Source organism: Cervus elaphus, chromosome 23 (assembly GCF_910594005.1).
Source record: "Cervus elaphus chromosome 23, mCerEla1.1, whole genome shotgun sequence".
NCBI classification, from domain to species: domain Eukaryota; kingdom Metazoa; phylum Chordata; class Mammalia; order Artiodactyla; family Cervidae; genus Cervus; species Cervus elaphus.
The window spans coordinates 20,186,065-20,206,202 of NC_057837.1; the positions used below are offsets into that span (position 1 = coordinate 20,186,065).

The 20,138-nt window shown below is 41.2% G+C and overlaps 1 protein-coding gene and 1 non-coding gene across 2 annotated transcripts in view; one reads left to right on the forward strand and one right to left on the reverse strand.

Annotated features, from left to right (window-relative positions):
• LOC122681830 (coiled-coil domain-containing protein 7-like) overlaps nucleotides 1-20,138 on the reverse strand; it is a 136,968-nt gene that overhangs the window by 103,419 nt on the left and 13,411 nt on the right. Inside the window, exons 5-6 of the mRNA XM_043884334.1 lie at nucleotides 12,364-12,474; nucleotides 2,556-2,666 (exon numbers count right to left, since the gene is read on the reverse strand). Coding sequence (XP_043740269.1) covers nucleotides 2,556-2,666; nucleotides 12,364-12,474 — 222 coding nt within the window. The remainder of the gene's footprint in view (nucleotides 1-2,555; nucleotides 2,667-12,363; nucleotides 12,475-20,138) is intronic.
• TRNAY-GUA lies at nucleotides 6,232-6,303 on the forward strand. Its single transcript has one exon. It is a non-coding gene; the product is annotated as a tRNA-Tyr (tRNA).

Sequence of the window (20,138 nt, forward strand, 5' to 3'; positions counted from 1 at the left end):
AAATTAAGTAAATCAGGCTTCCCTGGCAGCTCAGCTGATAAAGAATCCTCCTGCAGTGCAGAAGACCCAGTTTGATTCCTGGGTTGGCAAGATTCCCTGGAGAAGGGATAGGCTACCCACTCCAGTAATCTTGGGCTTCCCTGGTGGCTCAGCTGGTAAAGAATCTGCCTGCAATGTGGGAGACCTGGGTTCGATCCCTAGGTTGGGATGATCTCCTGGAGAAGGGAACGGCTACCCACTGCAGTATTCTGACCTGGAGACCATGGGGTCACAAAGAGCTGGACATGACTGAGTGACTTTTACTTTCACTTTGGAACTTCCCCAGTGGCTCAGTGGAAAAGAATCTGCCTGAGATGCAGGAGATGCCGGTTTGATCCCTGGGTGAGGAAGATCCCCTCAAGAAGGAAATGGCACCGTACACCAGTATTCTTGCCTGGAAAATTCCATGGGCGGAGGAATCTGCCAGGCTATAGTCCACAGGATCGCAGAGTCTGACACAACTGAAGCAACTGAGCACACATAAGTAAATTACCATAAATAACATGTGACTAGAAATTGTGAGAACATTTTTAATGAATATACTTTAAAGAAGCTGTAACAAACAATGTAATATACATGCATACATAGAAACATCCATATACAAAGTCTCTATTTTTCCTAGGTTATTTATACTTAGTGTGTATATCCAGTTGGTTAGTCGTGTTCAACTCTTTGGGACCCCATGGACTGTAGCCTGCCAGGCTCCTCTGTCCATGGAATTTTCAGGCAAGGATACTGGAGTAGGTAGCCATTTCCAGTTCCAGGAGATATGCTTGACTCAGAGCTTGAACCCATGTCTCTTACGTCTCCTGCACTGGCAGGTGGATTCTTTACCCCTGCACCTCCTAGGAAGTCCTGTTTATACTTCAGACTTATACAAATTCATAGAACTAAATGAGTATGTACATGGTTACTGAATACAACATATTTGTAAGTGCAAAATATTCAAAACCATATACATTTTAAAGCAAAGAACATTAGTTCAATAAACCAGGGTACATGCTATCCACTATGGAGTAATACAAATGATGGTAGATACTGTGGTACAGCTGTATGCAGTGCTATAATCTGAGTGAAATGAATCTCTATATACTGATTTAAAGGGATTCCTTAAAGGGATCATCAGGAACAATGTTAAGTTTAAAAAAACTAAAAAAAGGAAAACTAGTATGGATAAGAAAAAAGAAATGAGAAAAAACAAGGATGGAGAGAAAAAACACAGGGAACACAGGAAACCTATCACAAAACACTGTGCATGGTTACCTATAAGATGAGAGGGAAAACTGAGGAAGGAATAATAAGCTTCTAAGCATAGCTCTTTATATACTTTTTAACTTTTGGAAGTAGGTTCATGCTCTATGTATTTCAAAACATAATTAAACCAGTAAGGGTAAGAAGATCAAATATAAAGAGAAAGCAAACTTATGAAATGAAACAACTGAAGGCAAAATAGAAGTGGTAACTTCTCAATATAGTATTTAACATAAACCCTCACTCTTGGACATGGGATTGAGATGGGAATGGGAAGGAGAATAACAGCAAGTCATGAAATCTTTTTAAAATTTGGTTTGTGTATCAAGTGGTGTGCAAATCTATTCTGAAGCCATTTGAGAATCATTACAGGATTGAGCAAATGAGTAATTGTGGTAAAACTGTTCCATAACTCTAGTTACATGAGCACTTATGTCCTTCATATAGCCATCAAATTGCCAGGTATCAGTAATCAGTGCACAGGTCATGACTTTGAAGCACCTGCTCCCACAGAGAGGACTAGTGGGCCAAGACAAGGACCAGATGCCCTGTGGAACCGCCAGTGGCTCTTGGCTGGGCCATTAGTATACCCAGTTAATGACCTGGTAACCTAGTGAAGCTCCTGGGCATGATCTCTAAGGGGTATGACTTCTCATTCCAGAGCATAGGAATGCCAACTATTCAACTCCAACAAATAAAACAGGCCCAGCAAACAGTGGGACTCTTTGACCACCTGCATTCTCATTTCCCCATGTGGAGCTCTTAATGACTCTGATCTCTGGGGTTACCAGAAAAGCTGCTTCCTTTTAGTGAGGACACAGCTAAGGCCCTAAAGGCCCTCCAACAGGGCCTCCAGAACCCACCAGATGCTTGATTTACAGATCTCAGAAATACTGCTTTGGCAAAGGTATCTATGGCAAAATGCCTCTGCCATGCATAGAAGCATCTGTTGGGCTTCTGTATCCATAATTACCTGGAGCTGGCTGAAAGGCACTATACTTTGGAGAGACAGTTATTCACTTGCTATTGGGCCTTGGGGCATTCATCTTCTAATCACAAAATAATCTTAAGAACAGAAATTCCAATCAAAGTTTAACAATATTTCTGCTTTTTTTCTCTAGATATCTCATGGTAGTCACACTTTAGTCGAAGTATAACATTTCTATAAAATACACGTTCAAAAATATATAATATGAACCAAAATGAAAACATCTAGTCAATTTAATATAAAATAATGTACGGTTTTCCATAGTTTTTTTACTTACCAGTAAGTCTTTCCCCTTTGTGCAAGCTTGGTTTCCTCACTTGAATCTCTGATTTTGACACTGAGTCTTCATGATCAAGAATACGGTTTCTATCCGGTACTTCATCCTTAGCTGCATAAAGAGAAGAATTTGGCCCACTAAATAAAACTTCATTTTTATGAAATTATAAGAACATCACCAAATGCCAGGTTGTACAAGAAAACTGGGAAGAATGTTATCAAGGGTGCATGGAAGGCATTTTAGCACATCATTAATATTCTTAGACTTCTAATATGTTTTATATTAGTCTCTCATTTTCTGAGTTTTCCAAATATTTTCAGGTAATACATATTGAAACACCAAACAATGAAAATACACACGTACAAATTATTCATTAACAGCGAAATAGTCAAAACCACTTAAATATATAAGCATAGGAGATTGGTAGGCTAAAGTAATGCATGTAGACTAAGAAAATACAGACTATGGGATATAATGTGGCATACACAGCTGTACAAACAGGTATAAAAGGAATGAAGAAGACCCAACAAGCTGACTTGGAAGCATTTCTAGGATTTAACTCTTAACAGGCAACAAACAACCTGACACAGAACACGTGGTATGCTACAGGCAGGCAAGCAGGAAGGCAGGAGGAAGGAAGAAATGAAGAAAAGGGACTTGAAAAAAGTGGTAAAGGTATTAGTCTTTTAAAAAGGAAATATAGGAAATAAAAATAAAAAACTAATATAGTGGGTCAATTAGTCACTGCAGACATGGCTGACTGAGTTGTACCCAGTGACTGCTATTTGCTCTCAGCTTATCTCTGATACTGATGGATACTCCAAGATATACTGAGGTTTTGAGGATCATGTCTAAAGAAAAAGAATCCAGGTTTCTCAGTTCCACTTGACCAGCAACCAGAGGAAACCATATAGACTCCACTGTAGAGGAGCTACTCTTGTTAACTCAGTGTGGGACACTGGCACCTTGCTGGCTATGTCTTAACAGAACCCCTGGTTCTGAGTTTCCTGACAGGGGCCACTGTGTCCAAGGAGGACAAGGGAAGGGATGAGGAAGAAAAGACACAAACACCTGAGACAATCTCCCTCCTCTCCTGACTGACACTTACTTTCTGAAAACTTCTGTCCAGTCATGGTGAGCTCCCTGCCACTGGAGACACTGTCTAGTTACCCAGCAATAGAGGCTCAAGGAAGGGATGGATGGACTCTCCACCACTCATCTTGTGCCAGAAAGTGAACCATGGAGGCCAAAACAGCCTCATGAGAATCAAAACAGTAATGATGCTTAGTACTAATAATGCGATACTCCCTCTGCTCCCCTACACTGGCAGTGATGTTAAGATGAATTCCACAACTCTGCCTATTTTTAGATAGAATACTTGACTTTTCAAAATAAACATGATTAGGGATTAGACCATTATCCTTAAATCCCCAGTGGCATCTGATGATGTATGCCAACTCAGAGTTCAAAGTGGCAGTGGGGGAAGATTGCATACCTTAGGCCATTTGGCTTCTACTTTACCAATGACTGTTATCTCCACAACTCTGACACCAGGATGAGAGGAACACAGTAATGCTTTTTGACCCTTACTTACACCTGACCATAGTGCAGGAGCCTTTGGGCATTATAAACCTCTATTTCATAGCTCCCACTACTGAATACATCATTAGTGCAGATGCATTTTCTATGTGAACTTCAACTCACATCAACCCCAAGCCGTGATGAGCTCTGCTGCACTCCGGGTCATTTCAGTGAGGCATATGGAAGACTGCAAACCTACCAGATTGCCAGTGCCTACAGACTTCTATTAAGAAGAACTATTAGGAAGAGAAAAAGGAATGCTTCCCTGTTTGATGAGTTTAAGTGAACCAAACATCTCTGTGAAATTATTTCTCCATTCAGTAACTAAGTAAACCTATACAATCGGCCTTGCGTGCCGGGACAGGACTTCAGGACTACTTACTACAGCTTAATGCTATGGTACAGATCAGGACAGTGGCCTTAACTGACACTGTGACTGCCATAGAGGCTCTTGCCCAAGCTAAGGGAAACAGGTATGAAGGAGTTCATATTGTAAATGCCCATTTGGGCATCCCTGTCCACACAGATGATCAGGATCTGTCTGCCTTTTCTGTAATACATTTCAATACTCCTTTAATGTCCTTCAACAAGGCCATGGGCTGCAAGTCTAATTCCCACATGGAGCATTAGCCTCCCGCCTATAAAGAATGTCTCCTACTTGGTCCAGGCAAGGATACTACCCAACCAGGACTGGATGCCATTTTGATCCACATGTAGCAACGTGTCTAGGACATTACTATGGACAAGGCAAAAGGACCCATGACTTAGGAAATTCCTGGGAATAAACTGGGAAGCGACAGTGGGTATCTCTTCAGAGGCAATAATTGCTAAGTTTTAGTCATGCTCAGGCTCTCAGCCCCAACAATACAAAAGATGCCCAGTGACTGGTGGGACTGTTCAGACACTGGTACTCCCACATCCCCCTACATGGCCATCCTGATGACAGCACCCACCAATCAGATTACCAAAAAGACCTGTATGCTGAGTGGGGTCTGATTATAGGAGGCCCTGGAGGTCCTCCAACTAGCCACACAGGAAACCTTCTTACTTGCCCTCCTGAATCCACTGCCTTTTAAGTTATAGGTCTCATCAACCTCTCTGATGCCTATTGGAGCCTGTGGCAAAATAACACAGCCACACATCAGAGATGCCCCCCTGGCTTTTGGACCCCAATCTCCTATTGCTGAGTAAAAGTGTAGAATCCATTGGAAAAACTACTAAGTAGTTACCGGGCCTTGGTGGACACTGAGTGCAAAGTCTCTCTACAATGGAGTCTTATAACAATAAATGACAACCAAATGTTAAATGGTTCCTGTTCTCCAGTTGTTTTATATTATTCACGTGCATGCATGTTAAGTCGCTTTAGTCATGTCCGATTCTTTGTGAACCCACGGACTGTAGTCCACCAGACTCCTTTGTCCATGGGATTTCCCAGGTCAGAATACTGGAGTGGGTTTCCATTTCTTACTCTAGGGGATCTTTCCGATCCAGGGATTGAACCCAGGTCTCTCCTGCATTGGCAGGTGGATTCTTCTTCGCTAGTGCCACATGGTTATTATTCACATTTAGATCACTATCCTTGTAGCTCACCTGGTAATCAGTCTGCCCGCATTGCAGGAGACCTGGGTTCAATCCCTGGATTGGGAAGATTCCCTGGAGAAGGGAAAGGCTACCCACTCCAGTATTCTGGCCTGGAGAATTCCTTGAACTGTATAGTCCCTGGGGTTGTGAAGAGTCGGACATGACTGAGCAACTTTCACAGTCACATTTACATCAAAGTGACACTATGAATTTTATGCTCAAACCAGGTGGCACAGTGGTAAAGAATCTGCCTGCCAGTGAAGGAGGAATAAGAGATGTGGCCTTAATCCTTGGGCTGGAAAGATCCCCTGGAGTAGGAAATGGCTACCCATTCCAGTATTCCTGCCTGGAGAATTCCATGTGCAGATGAGCCTGGCAGTTGGGCTATAGTCCGTGAGGACTGAGCACACACAGAACACAAGCAAGCATATGCTCAAACACACATTTTTGAACTAAATAGAAAAATCTAATGAGATTAATTTTTTTTTAAATTTAAAGGCATCTATAACTGTTGTTATAGGTGGCTCAGAGGTTAAAGCGTCTGCCTGTAATGCGGGAGACCTGGGTTCGATCCCCAGCTTGGGAAGATCCCCTGGAGAAGGAAATGGCAACCCATTCCAGTATTCTTGCCTGGAGAATCCCATGGATGGAAGAGCCTGGTGGGCTACAGTCCACGGGGTCGCAAAGAGTTAGACACGACTGAGCGACTTCACTTCACATAACTGCTGTACTTACTACTGTGCTTTTCTCCTTTGGGAGTTATCTGTTTCTGTACTTGCACTGGGAGTTTTGACACTGAATCTTGATGTTGAAGCACAGGAGTATGGTCAGGCACATCCTTATCAGAAGCCACACAAAAGAGATTCCCTAAGCTCCTTCCTGGATACACAGATCATATTTGTGAGTGTGAAATATTCAAAAGTGTATAAAATTTAAAGCAAAGAAGATTAAATAAACCATAATTACACACAATAGTATATATAATGTATGGTAAACAGTGTGTACAAACAGCTGTACCATGCTATAATCTGAGTGAAACCCATCACTAGATATTGACATGGAGGGATTTCTGGATATAATGTTAACTTAGGAAAAAAACTGAAAAGGGGAAAGCTAGTATGGGAATTTTGGGTAAAGAATAAGAAGAAATGAGAAAAAACATGGAGAGAGAGGGAAAAAAAATAGAGAAAACACAGGAAAGCTATCACCAAATAATGTACATGGGTATCTACAAAAGGAGAGGAAGACTGAGGAAAGAACGATAAACCTCTAAAAGCACTGTTTTATGTACTATTTAACTCTTGACGAAGACTCAACTCTATGTATTTCTAAATATAATTAAACCAATAAAGACAAGAATATGGAATGGAAAGAGAAAGTAAACGTAATAAAACAAAATTGCTGAAGGAAAAATAAAAGGAGTAACACTTGGTTACAGTAATTAATACAAACCCTCACAGCTGGACACGAGAATGAGGTGGGTGGGGGAAAACTGACCATAGTCAAGTCATGAAATCAGTTTCAAACTTGGCTGTTGTCCTAGCAGTATGTGCAAAGTTATTCTGAAACCATGTGTGAAGCATTACAGGATGGAGCAAATGAGTAATCATGCTGATGCTCTTTAGAACTCTAGCTACCTGAACCCTGGGATCCATGAAATGGCAGGAGCCTTTTGTTTGGGGTCCTTTCAGCTAGGAGACCACCCCTAATCTCAGTCTGCACTGATGTGTTGGCCCCTTGGCAGGGGCTCCCCCACGGTGTGAAAGGGAACACAGCGGAGCTGGTTCTGATCTACAGCCTACACTCTGAGGGTAAGTGAATAATGGTTCATTGTAACCTTGAGTTCAGTTGCTATGTTAATACACCTATTCAGAAACTGGCATTTCCTTTTTCTCATCACGAAGTTAGCATGAGGAGCAGTGTGGTCAATGAAGCCCAGGGCTTTTGTGGAGGGAACATGGTGGGAAGTACCAATGAGCATGCACAGCATCATGGGGAGGGAGCTACTACCAGATTACTTGCAAGATACAGAAAGGGGACTTGGCCAATGAGGCTCATGAGCTTCCTAAACTAGGGGATACCATGTGGCTCTCAAGAGTACCTACTGCACTGTTTACAAAAGGTCTGATTAAACTGGAGTTGATTTCAGTTCAGCTCAGTTGCTCAGTCGTGTTCGACTCTTTGCGACCACATGGACTGCAGCACACCAGGCCTCCCTGTCCATCACCAACTCCCAGAGTTGTCCTTTGAGTCAGTGATGCCATCCAACCATCTCATCCTCTGTCATCCCCTTCTCCTCCCACCTTCAATCTTTTCCAGGATCAGGGTCTTTTCAAATGAGGCAGCTCTTCGCATCAGGTGGCCAAAGTATTGGAGTTTCAGCTTCAACATCAGTTCTTTCAATGAATATTCAGGACAGATTTCCTTTAGGATGGACTGCTAGGATCTCCTTGCAGTCCAAGGGACTCTCAAGAGTCTTCTCCAACACCACAGTTCAAAAGCATCAATTCTTCGGCGCTCAGCTTTCTTTATAGTCCAACTCTCACATCCATACATGACTACTGGAAAAACCATAGCTTTGACTAGATGGACCTTTGTCAGCAAAGTAATGTCTCTGCTTTTTAATATGCTAAGTTGGTCATAATTTTTCCTTCCAAGGAGCAAGTGTCTTTTAATTTCATGGCTGCAGTGATTTTGGAGCCCCAAAAAACAAAGTCTGTCACTGTTTCCACTGTTTCCCCATCTATTTGCCATGAAGTGATGGGACCAGATGCCATGATCTTAGTTTTCTGAGTGTTGAGCTTGAAGCCAACTTTTTCACTCTCCTCTTTCACTTCCAGCAAGAGGCTCTTTAGTTCTTCACTTTCTGCCATAAGGATGGTGTCATCTGCATATCTGAGGTTATTGATATTTCTCCCGGCAATCTTGATTCCAGCTTGTGCTTCATCCAGCCCAGTGTTTCTCATGATGTACTCTGCATATAAGTTAAATAAGCAGGGTGACAATATACAGCCTTGACAAACTCCTTTTCTTGTTTGGAACCAGTCTGTTGTTTCATGTTCATTTGCTTCCTGACCTGCATATAAATTTCTCAAGAGTTGATTTAGTACCATAATACTATGTTGTGATAGTCACTCAGCCCCGTCTGACTCTTTGTGACCCCACAGAGTATAGTTCATGGAATTCTCCAGGTCAGAATACTGGAGTGGGTAAGCAGTTCCCTTCTCCAGGGGATCTTCCCAACCCAGGGATCTAACCCAGGTATCCTGCATTGCAGGTGGATTCTTTACCAGCTGAGCCACCAAGGAAGCCCAAGAATACTGCAGTGGTTAGCCTACCCCTTCGCCAGTGGATCTTCCCAACCCAAGGATCGAACTGGGGTCTCCTGCATTGCAGGTGGATTCTTTACCAGCTGAGCTAGTTCTAGGTACACAGCATAGTGATTTACTATTTTTTCAGACTATAATCCATTATAATTTATTACAAGATAATGGGTGTAATTCTTTGTGCTCTATAACATATCCTTGCTGCTTACCTATTTTATACACAGTAGTTTGTATTGGTTCATCCCACCACAGCTGTCCTTCCCATCTTTCGTCTCCCTTTTGATAGCCATAAGTTAGTGTTCTATATCTGTGAGTTTTGTTTCTACTTTTTTTTTTCATTTATTTTTATTAGTTGGAGGCTAATTACTTTACAATATTGTAGTGGTTTTTGTCATACATTCACATGAATCAGCCATGAATCTACAAGTATTCCCCATCCCAAACTCCCCCTCCCACCTCCCTCTCCACCCAATTCCTCTGGGTCTTCCCAGTGCACCAGGCCCGAGCACTTGTCTCATGCATCCAGCCTGGGCTGGTGATCTGTTTCATCCTTGATAATATACATGTTTCAATGCTGTTCTCTCGAAACATCCCACCCTCGCCTTCTCCCACAGAGTCCAAAATTCTGTTCTGTACATCTGTGTCTCTTTTTCTGTTTTGCATATAGGGTTATTGTTACCATCTTTCTAGATTCCATATATATGTGTTAGTATACTGTATTGGTCTTTATCTTTCTGGCTTACTTCACTCTATATAATGGGCTCTAGTTTCATCCATCTCATTAGAACTGATTCAAATGAATTCTTTTTAATGGCTGAATAATATTCCATGGTATATATGTACCACAGCTTCCTTATCCATTCGTCTGCTGATGGGCATCTAGGTTGCCTCTATGTCCTGGCTATTATAAACAGTGCTGCGATGAACATTGGGGTGCATGTGTCTCTTTCAGATCTGGTTTCCTTGGTGTGTATGCCCAGAAGTGGTATTGCTGGGTCATATGGCAGTTCTATTTCCAGTTTTTTGGTAAAATTGAAAGCATTTCCCCTGAAATCAGGAACAAGACAAGGGTGCCCACTCTCACCACTACTATTCAACATAGTTTTGGAAGTTTTGGCCACAGCAATCAGAGCAGAAAAAGAAGTAAAAGGAATCCAGATAGGAAAAGAAGAAGTGAAACTCTCACTGTTCGCAGATGACATGATCCTCTACATAGAAAACCCTAAAGACTCTACCAGAAAATTACTAGAGGTAATCAACAAATATAGTAAACTTGCAGGATATAAAATTAACACACAGAAATCCCTTGTTTCTACATTGTAAACACATTCATTTTTATTATTTTTGAGATTAGAGATATAAGTGATATTATACAGTATATGTCCTTCTCTAATTTGTCTCACTATAAAATACTCTCTGGAATACATCCATGTAACTGCAAATGTCAGTGCTGCATTCCTTTTCATGGCTAAGTAACATTCCACTGTATACCTCATCTTAATCCCGTCACCTGTGCCTAATTCCTTGCATAAGTTTTTCAGTTCTGAAGGAGAACAACTGTCTTTGTCCTTAGCCTTTGAGTCACCTAACAAGATGCTGAATGACTCAGATGAGAGACTCAAAACACAGGCTCTGAAAAACTAGAGAAGGAATTTTACAACTACTGATGGGTCCAAAAACTTTGGAGGCCCTGCATGCTGAATTGCACCCCAGAATTGCACTGACTACTCTAGCATGCCCTGGAACTAACAGATAGCCTATGAGGCAGTGAGTTGTTGAGATTCACACTTTAATGAAAAAAGAAAGCAGAGTCCTAAGGATTGTTTTCCCTAGCTACTCAGAGAGACTTTGCTAAGGTAGTTTGCCTCTGTGAAAAATAAGTCATTTTGTTAAACTAGGTGAAGGAGAGGATACATTGAGGGCCTGTCACTGTAGAATGCGCTGTGTGATGTGCTAGTCCCTTCTTGCCCAATGAGGTAGAGGAAAAGGGGGATCAGAGACATGAACACCTGAGACTTTCCCCTCCTTGGGTGAGTGCACATCTGGCTCCAACAGAAAAGCCCTTACATTGGAATTTCCATTGCCTTGAAAAACACACTTGGATCATCACTTACAGAGGTTCTTAAAGGCTCTATGAGCCCACACTGCTGATCTCTAAAGTCATGGGTGGAGAAAGGACAGTAAAAATATTTCTGATCCAACTCAGATTTCTATTTAGTTTTCGTCAGGTCAACTTTACTGGTTTTTAAGCTCAATTAAACCTGCTTATAAGATGATGTCTATTAGTTCATAGCACAATGCAGATCCTGACTGACAAATTTTAAGACTAAGGAAAAGTAGCTACCAACAAAACAGTACTAATTGACCACTGAATACACCTAAAAATGCTAATGGGCACCCACCCCTGGATGATCTGGTTAAAGAGTTTCCAAAGAAATCTCTAGGCCTAGTTCCTAACCAGTGAGGCCTGAAGGAGAACATTAACAGGCGTTTTACCAAAGAGCTCCTAGCCAAGTGGTGGGCCATGGGTCCCAGCACACACTAAAGTCCAAGTTGTGATGACACCTGTAACTAATATGGATACAAATGCTCCTCCCTCTGCTTCAAGTGACACTGATGTGAGTCAGAGAAGCCTCCATTACTTTCATTCAAACCTCCCAGCTTTAAACCATAAGCAACATTAGGGGTTAGGTCAATATTCTAACATCATCAGTGGTTATCTGAGCATGTGTGCCAAAGTCAGAACTCAAAGTAGGGAGCAGGGATATTGTATTTCTAGAGTCATTCGGTGACTGGTGCAGAGGTGACCATGATCTCCATGACCTTCCATGGCACAAGGGCCCTGTCATAGGTAGAGGCATCCATTGGGCTTCTGTTCCCATAATTACCTGAAGCTGGCTGAAAGGCACACAAATTCCAGAGAGACAGCTATTCACCTGCTATTGTCCTTGGGGCATTCATCTGCTGGTCATCACCAAATAATCTTTAAGAATAGAATTTTCAACCTAAGGTATCAATATTTCTGCCTTTTTCTCTAAATAGCTCATGGTATTTACAGTTTAGTCAAAGTGTATTATTTCTATAAAGTATACCTCAAAGATACATAATCATGAAATAAAAGAAAAACATCTTCTAATGAGCTTAATTTATAATAATTAAGACTTTTCTGTAGTTTTTATTGTTCTTCAGTTCCTAAGTCGTGCCCAACTCTTAGCAATCCCATGGACTGCAGCACACCAAGGTCCTCTGTCCTCTAATATTACCCAGAGTTGATCATACTCGTGCCCATTGAGTCGGTGATGCTATCTAACTATACTTACCAGTAAGTGTTTCCGCTTGGTGAAAACTTGGTTTCTTCACTTGAATCTCTGATTTTGACCTGGAGTCTTGACGCTCAAACATAGGATTTCCATCTAGTACTTCATCCTGAGCTGCATAGAGAGAAGAATTAAGCCCACTAAATTAAAAAAAGAGAGATCTACTGAGAAATCCCTAGATTTCAAATTTATAACAAGTGAACAGCAGCAGATTCTCCTATTGTCATGAAGTTACAAGAAAATCACTATAATGTGCTTATGTGAAAACTATGAGAAGAGTCTTAATGAATGTGAGGAAAGTATTTTACCACATCATTAATACTTCTAGACTTCAAATATGCTTTATAGTAGACTCTCATCTTCAGATATTTCTTAATGTTTTCGCCTAATATATATTGATAGACCAAACAAGGAAGATGCATATGTGCAAGGTAATGCATAGCAGCATATTTATAATTACAAAAAACTCAAAATCACTTAAACATATAAGCATAGGAGATTGGTAGCTAAAGTAACAAATATAAACTATGAAAATACAGACTATGGGATATAAAGGGGCACACAGTTGTACAAATACCTGTACAAACAGGTATAAAAGGAATGAAGATCCCAACAAACTGACTTGGAAGTATTTCTAGGAATTAACTCTTAACGGACCAAAAAAAAAAAACCCTTAAAGAGAGAATACCTAGTGTGCCATCTTTTAAGAAAAAATGGAAGGTAATTTTAAAAAATGACAAAAGATGCTAATCTATAGAAAAGGAAATAAAGGAGGGGGCTTCCCTGGTGGCTCAGTGGTAAAGAATCTGCCTGCAGATGTAGGAGATATGGTTCAAACCCTGATCTGGGAGCATCCCACATGCCTTGGAGCAACCAAGCCCACACACTACAACTATTAATCCTGTGTTCTAGAGCCCGTGTGCCGCAACTACTGATACCTGTGTGCCCAGGCCTATGCTCCTATGCTCCTATGCAGTCTGTTCTCCTCAACAAGAGAAGCCACCACAATGAGAAGGCCTCACACTACAACCACAGGGTAGCCCTCACTTGTCACAACTACAGAAAAGCCCCCACAGCAGTAAAGACCCAAAACATCCAAAAATAAAGTAAAATTACAAAAAAACAAATACAGGAAATATAAACCAAAAAACAACATACACCGTGTGTGTGCTTAGCTGTATCTGACTCTGAGACTCCATGGACCGTAGGCTTTTCTGTCCATGGAATTTTCTAAGCAAGGTTAATGGAGTGGGTTGCCATTTCTTACTACAAAGGATCTTCCTGACCCATGGATGCAATGCATGTCTCCTGAGTTTCCTGTGCTGGGAGGTGGATTCTTTACCACTGTGCCAGTAGCTCACAAAAGTCACTGCAAACATGGCTGGCTAAGCCATACCTAGTGACTGCTATTTGCTCTCAGCCTATCTATGACACTGATGGATACTCCAAGATGTGGTGAATTTCTGACACTCATGTCTAATGAAAGAGAATTCAGGTTTCTCAGCTTCACTTGACCAGCAACAAGAGGAGACTATACAAACTCCACCGTAGAGGAGCTACCCTTGTTAATTTAGTGCGGGACACTGACATCTTGTTGGCTATGTCTCAACAGAACCCCTGGTTCTGAGTTCCCTGACAGGGGACACTGTCCAAGGAGGACAAGGGAGGAGATGCAGAAAAAAAGACACAAACACCTGAGAAAATCTCCTTCTTCTTCTGGCTGATATTTATTTTCTGAAAATTGTCCAGGCATGGTGAGCTCCCTGAAACTGGAAACACTGTCTAGTTACCCAGCAATGGAGGTTCAAGGAAGGGATGGATGGACTCTCTACCACTCACCTTGTGCCAGAAAGTCAACCATGGAGGCCAACACAGCCCCATGAGACTCAAAACATTGATGACATTTACTACTAATAACCAGCTAGCCCCTCTGCTACCCACACTGACCTTAAGATGAATCTGACAACTCTATTTTTACCTAGAACACTTGGCTTTTCAAAATAAACAAGATGAGGGATTAGACTAACATCCTTTTGTCCCCAGTGGCATCTGATGATATAAGCCAACTCAGAATTCAAAGTGGCAACGAGGGAGCCCATCCACTGGGCCATTTGGCTTCTACTTCTACTTACTTCTAACTAGATAACCGTTATCTCCACAACCCTGATACCATGATGAGAGGAACACAAGTAATGCTTTTTGACCCTTAATTAAACCTGACCATGGTGTGGGTGCCTTTGGGCATTATAAACCTCTATTTCATAGCCTCCACAACTAAATACATCATTAGTGCAGACGTATTTTCTGTGTGAACTCCAATTCACATCAGTCCCAGCTGTGATGAGCACTGCTGCATTCAGAGTCATTTCAGTGGGGCACATGGAAGACTGGAAACCTACCAGACTATCACTGCATAGAGACTTATCTCAGAAACAACTACTAATAAGAGAAAAAGTAATGCCTGCCCTGTTTGATGAGTTTAAGCAAACCAAACATCTCTGTGAGATTCCTTCTTCATTCAACAACTAAGACAACCTGTGCATACAGCCTTACCTGCCTACATACTTAACTACAGGCAGCTTAATGCTGTGGTACAGATCAGGACACTGGCCTGATGTAATGACACTGTAACTGCCCCAGAGGTTCTTGACCCAGCTGAAGGAAATAGGTATGAAGCAATTCATATTACAAATGCTCTTTTCAGCATCCCTGTCTACAAGATGATCAGGTTCACTTTGGGTTTTCTGTAACAGGTTTTACTACACCTTTAATGTTCTTGTCTGAAATGCAGTACTTAGGTATAATCTCAAAAATGACAGAATGATCTTGATTTGTTTCCAAGGCAAATCATTCAACATCACAGTAAACCAAGTCTATGCCCCCAACCCCTAATGCCAAAAAGCTGAATGGTTCTATGAAGACCTACAAGACCGTTTACAGCTAACACCAAAAAAAAAAAAAAAAGATGTCCTTTTCATCATAGGGAATTGGAATGAAAAAGAAGGAAGTCAAAAGCATGACAAAACCCACTGAAATGCTGTGAAGTAATTAGCCTCCAACTAATAAAAAAAAATAAAATTAAAAAAAAAAAAAAAGAAACCTGGAGTAACAGCCAAGTTTGACCTTGGAGTACAAAATGAAGCAGGGCAAAGGCAAACAGAGTTTTGCCAAGAGAACGCATTGGTCATAGCAAACACCCTCTTCCAACAACACAGGAGACGATTCTACATATGGATTTGTCTAGATGGTCAATTCCAAGATCAGAATGATTATATTCTCTGCAGCCAAAGATGGAGAGGCTCTATACAGTCAGCAAAAACAAGACCTGGAGCTGACTAACTGTGGCTCAGATCATGAAGTCCTTATGGCAAAATTCAGACTTAAATTGAAGAAAGTAGGGGAAACCACTGGGCCATTCAGATATGATCTAAATCAAATCCCTTATGATTTTACAGTGGAAGACAATAATAGATATAAGGGATTAGATCTGATAGAAAGACTGCCTGAAGAACTATGGACAGAGGTTTGTAACACTGTACAGGAGGCGGTGATCAAAACTATCCAAAAAGAAAAAGAAATCAAGAAGGCAAAATGGTTGTCTGAGGAGGAATTATAAAGAGCTGAGAAAAAAAGAGATATAAAAGGCAAAGGAGAAAGGGAAAGATATATTCAAATGAATGCAGAGTTCCAGTGAATAGCAAGGAGAAATAAGAAAACTTTCTTAAATAAACAGTGCAAAGAAATAGAGGAAAATGACAGAAGAGGAAAGACTAGAGATCTCAAGAAAATTGGAGATATCAAGGGAATATCTCATGCAAACATGGGCACAATAAAGGAGAGAAATGGCAAGGACCTAATAGAAGCAGAAGAGATTAAGAAGAGGTGGCAAGAATACACAGAAATGTATAAAAAAGGTCTCAATGACCCAAATAAGCACGATGGTTAGTCACTTACCTATAGTCAGACATCCTGAAATGTGAAGTCAAGTGGGCCTTAGGAAGCATTACTATGAGCAAAGCTAGTGGAGTGATGAAATTCTAGCTGAGCTATTGAAAATACTAAAAGATAATGTTGTTAAGTATGCCAACTCAATATGCCAACAAATTTGGAAAACTCAGCAATGGCCACAGGACTGAAAAAGGTGCTTTCACTGCAATTCCAAAGAAGGGCAATACCAAGGAATGTTCAAACTATCACACAATGGCAGTCATTTCACATGCTAGCAAGGTTATACTCAAAATCCTTCAAGATAGGCTTCAACAGTATGTGAACCAAAAACTTCCAGATGTACAAGCAGGATTTAGAAAAGGCAGTGGAAACAGAGATCGAACTGCCAACATCCACTGGATCATAAAAGAAGCAAGGGATTTCCAGAAAAAAACATCTACTTCTGCTTCATTGACTATGCTAAAGCCTTTGACTATGTGGATCACAAAAAAATGTGGAAAATTCTTAAAAAGATGAGAATACCAGACCACCTTACCTGCCTCCTGAGAAACCTTTATGCAGGACAAGCAGCAACAATTAGAACTGGACATGGAACAATGGACTGGTTCCAAATTGGCAAAGGAGTACATCAAGCCTGTATATTGTCACTCTGCTTATTTAACTTATATGCAGAGTACATCATGCAAAATGCCAGAATGGATAATCACAAGCTGGAGTCAAGATTGCCATGAGAAATATCAATAACCTCAGACATGCAGATGACACCCCCCTAATGGCAGAAAGTGAAGAGGAACTAAAGAGTCTCTTGATGGAGGTGAAAGAGGAGAGTGAAAAAGCTGGCTTAAAACTCAAAATTCAAAAAATTAAGATCATGGCATCTGCTCCCATCACTTTATGGCAAATAGACGGGGGAAACAATGGGAACAGTGACAGACTTTCTTTTCTTGGGCTACAAAGTCACTGAGAATGGGTGATTGCAGTCATGAAATTAACAGATGCCTGCTTCCTGGAAGAAAAGCTAGGAAAAACCTAGACAGCATATTAAAAAGCAGAGACATCATGACTCTTTCAACAAAGGTCCATCTAGTCAAAACTATGGTTTTCCCACTAGTCATGGATGGGTGTGAGAATTTGGACCATAAAGAAGGCTGAACTACAAAAAAATTATGCTTTTGAAATGTGGTGCTGGAGAAGACTCTTGAGAGTCCCTTGGACAACAAGGAGATCAAACCAGTCAATCCTAAAGGAAATCAACCCTGAATATCATTGGAAGGACTGATATTGAAGCTGAAACTCCAATACTCTGGCTACCTGATGTGAAGAGCTGACTCATTGGAAAAGACCCTGATGCTGGGAAAGATTGTGTCAGGAAGAGAAGGGGATGTCTAAGAATGTGTTTAATGTGTTGATTGGATGACATCACTGACTCAATGCACATGAGTTTCAGCAAACTCTGGGAGACAGTGAAGGACAGGGAAGCCTGGTATGCTGCAGTTTATGGGGTTGCAAAGAGTCAGACACAACTAAGAGACTGAACAAATGTCCTTCCAGAAGGTTGAGCAGGAAGTCCAACTCCCAGATGGAGCACTAACCTCCACATATAATCAATACCTCCTACTTGGTACAGGCAAGGGTACTACCCAACCAGATCTGGATGCTATTTTGACCCACATGTGGCACTATGTCTAGGACATTATCATGGACAAGGCACAAGGACCTGTGATTCATGGGAAATTCCTGGGAATAAACTGGGAAGGGAGAGTAGGTCTCTCTCAGGAGGCAATAATTGCCAAGTTTTAGTCATGCTCAGACTCTTAGTCCCAACAATACAAAGGATGCCCAATGACTGGTGGGACTCATAACAGTAGCAGACACTGGTACTCAAATATCCTCCTACAGGGTCACCTTGACAGCACCCAGAGACCAGGTTACCAAGAAGACCTGCATGCTGAGTGGGGCCTGACAACAGAATGCCCTGGAGGCCCTCCAGATGCCTACACAGGCAACACTTTTCCTTTCATCAAATCCTCAGCCTTTTATTTTGTTTTATTTTATTAGTTGGAGGCTAATTACTTCAAAACATTTCAGTGGGTTTTGTCATACATTGATATGAATCAGCCATAGATTTACACGTATTCCCCATCCCGATCTCCCCTCCCACCTCCCTCTCCACCCGATTCCTCTGGGTCTTCCCAGTGCACCAGGCCGGAGCACTTGTCTCATGCATCCCACCTGGGCTGGTGATCTGTTTCACCATAGATAATATACATGCTGTTCTTTCGAAACATCCCACCCTCACCTTCTCCCACAGAGTTCAAAAGTCTGTTCTGTACTTCTGTGTCTCTTTTTCTGTTTTGTATATAGGGTTATTGTTACCATCTTTCTAAATTCCATATATATGTGTTAGTATGCTGTAATGTTCTTTATCTTTCTGGCTTACTTCACTCTGTATAATGGGCTCCAGTTTCATCCATCTCATTAGAACTGATTAAAATGAATTCTTTTTAATGGCTGAGTAATATTCCATGGTGTATATGTACCACAGCTTCCTTATCCATTCGTCTGCTGATGGGCATCTCGGTTGCTTCCATGTCCTGGCTATTATAAACAGTGCTGCGATGAACATTGGGGTGCACGTGTCTCTTTCAGATCTGGTTTCCTCAGTGTGTATGCCCAGGAGTGGGATTGCTGGGTCATATGGCAGTTCTATTTCCAGTTTTTTAAGAAATCTCCACACTGTTCTCCATAACGGCTGTGCTAGTTTGCATTCCCACCAGCAGTGTAAGAGGGTTCCCTTTTCTCCACACCCTCTCCAGCATTTATTGCTTGTAGACTTTTGGATAGCAGCCATCCTGACTGGAGTGTAATGGTACCTCATTGTGGTTTTGATTTGCATTTCTCTGATAATGAGTGATGTGGAGCATCTTTTCATGTGTTTGTTAGCCATCTGTATGTCTTCTTTGGAGAAATGTCTGTTTAGTTCTTTGGCCCATTTTTTGATTGGGTCATTTATTTTTCTGGAATTGAGCTGCAGGAGTTGCTTGTATATTTTTGAGATTAATCCTTTGTCTGTTTCTTCATTTGCTATTATTTTCTCCCAATCTGAGGGCTGTCTTTTCACCTTACTTATAGTTTCCTTTGTAGTGCAAAAGCTTTTAAGTTTCATTAGGTCCCATTTGTTTAGTTTTGCTTTCATTTCCAATATTCTGGGAGGTGGGTCATAGAGGATCTTGCTGTGATTTATGTCGGAGAGTGTTTTGCCTATGTTCTCCTCTAGGAGTTTTATAGTTTCTGGTCTTAAATTTAGATCTTTAATCCATTTTGAGTTTATTTTTGTGTATTGTGTTAGAAAGTGTTCTAGTTTCATGCTTTTACAAGTGGTTGACCAGTTTTCCCAGCACCACTTGTTAAAGAGGTTGTCTTTTTTCCAATGGATATCCTTGCCTCCTTTGTCAAAGATAAGGTGTCCATAGGTGTGTGGATTTATCTCTGGGTTTTCTATTCTGTTCCATTGATCTCTATTTCTGTCTTTGTGCCAGTACCATACTGTCTTGATGACTGTGGCTTTGTAGTATAGTCTGAAGTCAGGCAGGTTGATTCCTCCAGTTCCATTCTTCTTTCTCAAGATTACTTTGGCTATTCTAGGTTTTTTGTATTTCCATACAAATTGTGAAATTATTTGTTCTAGTTCTGTGAAGAATACCGTTGGTAGCTTGATAGGGATTGCATTGAATCTATAGATTGCTTTGGGTAGAATAGCCATTTTGACAATATTGATTCTTCCAATCCATGAACACGGTATGTTTCTCCATCTGTTTGTGTCCTCTTTG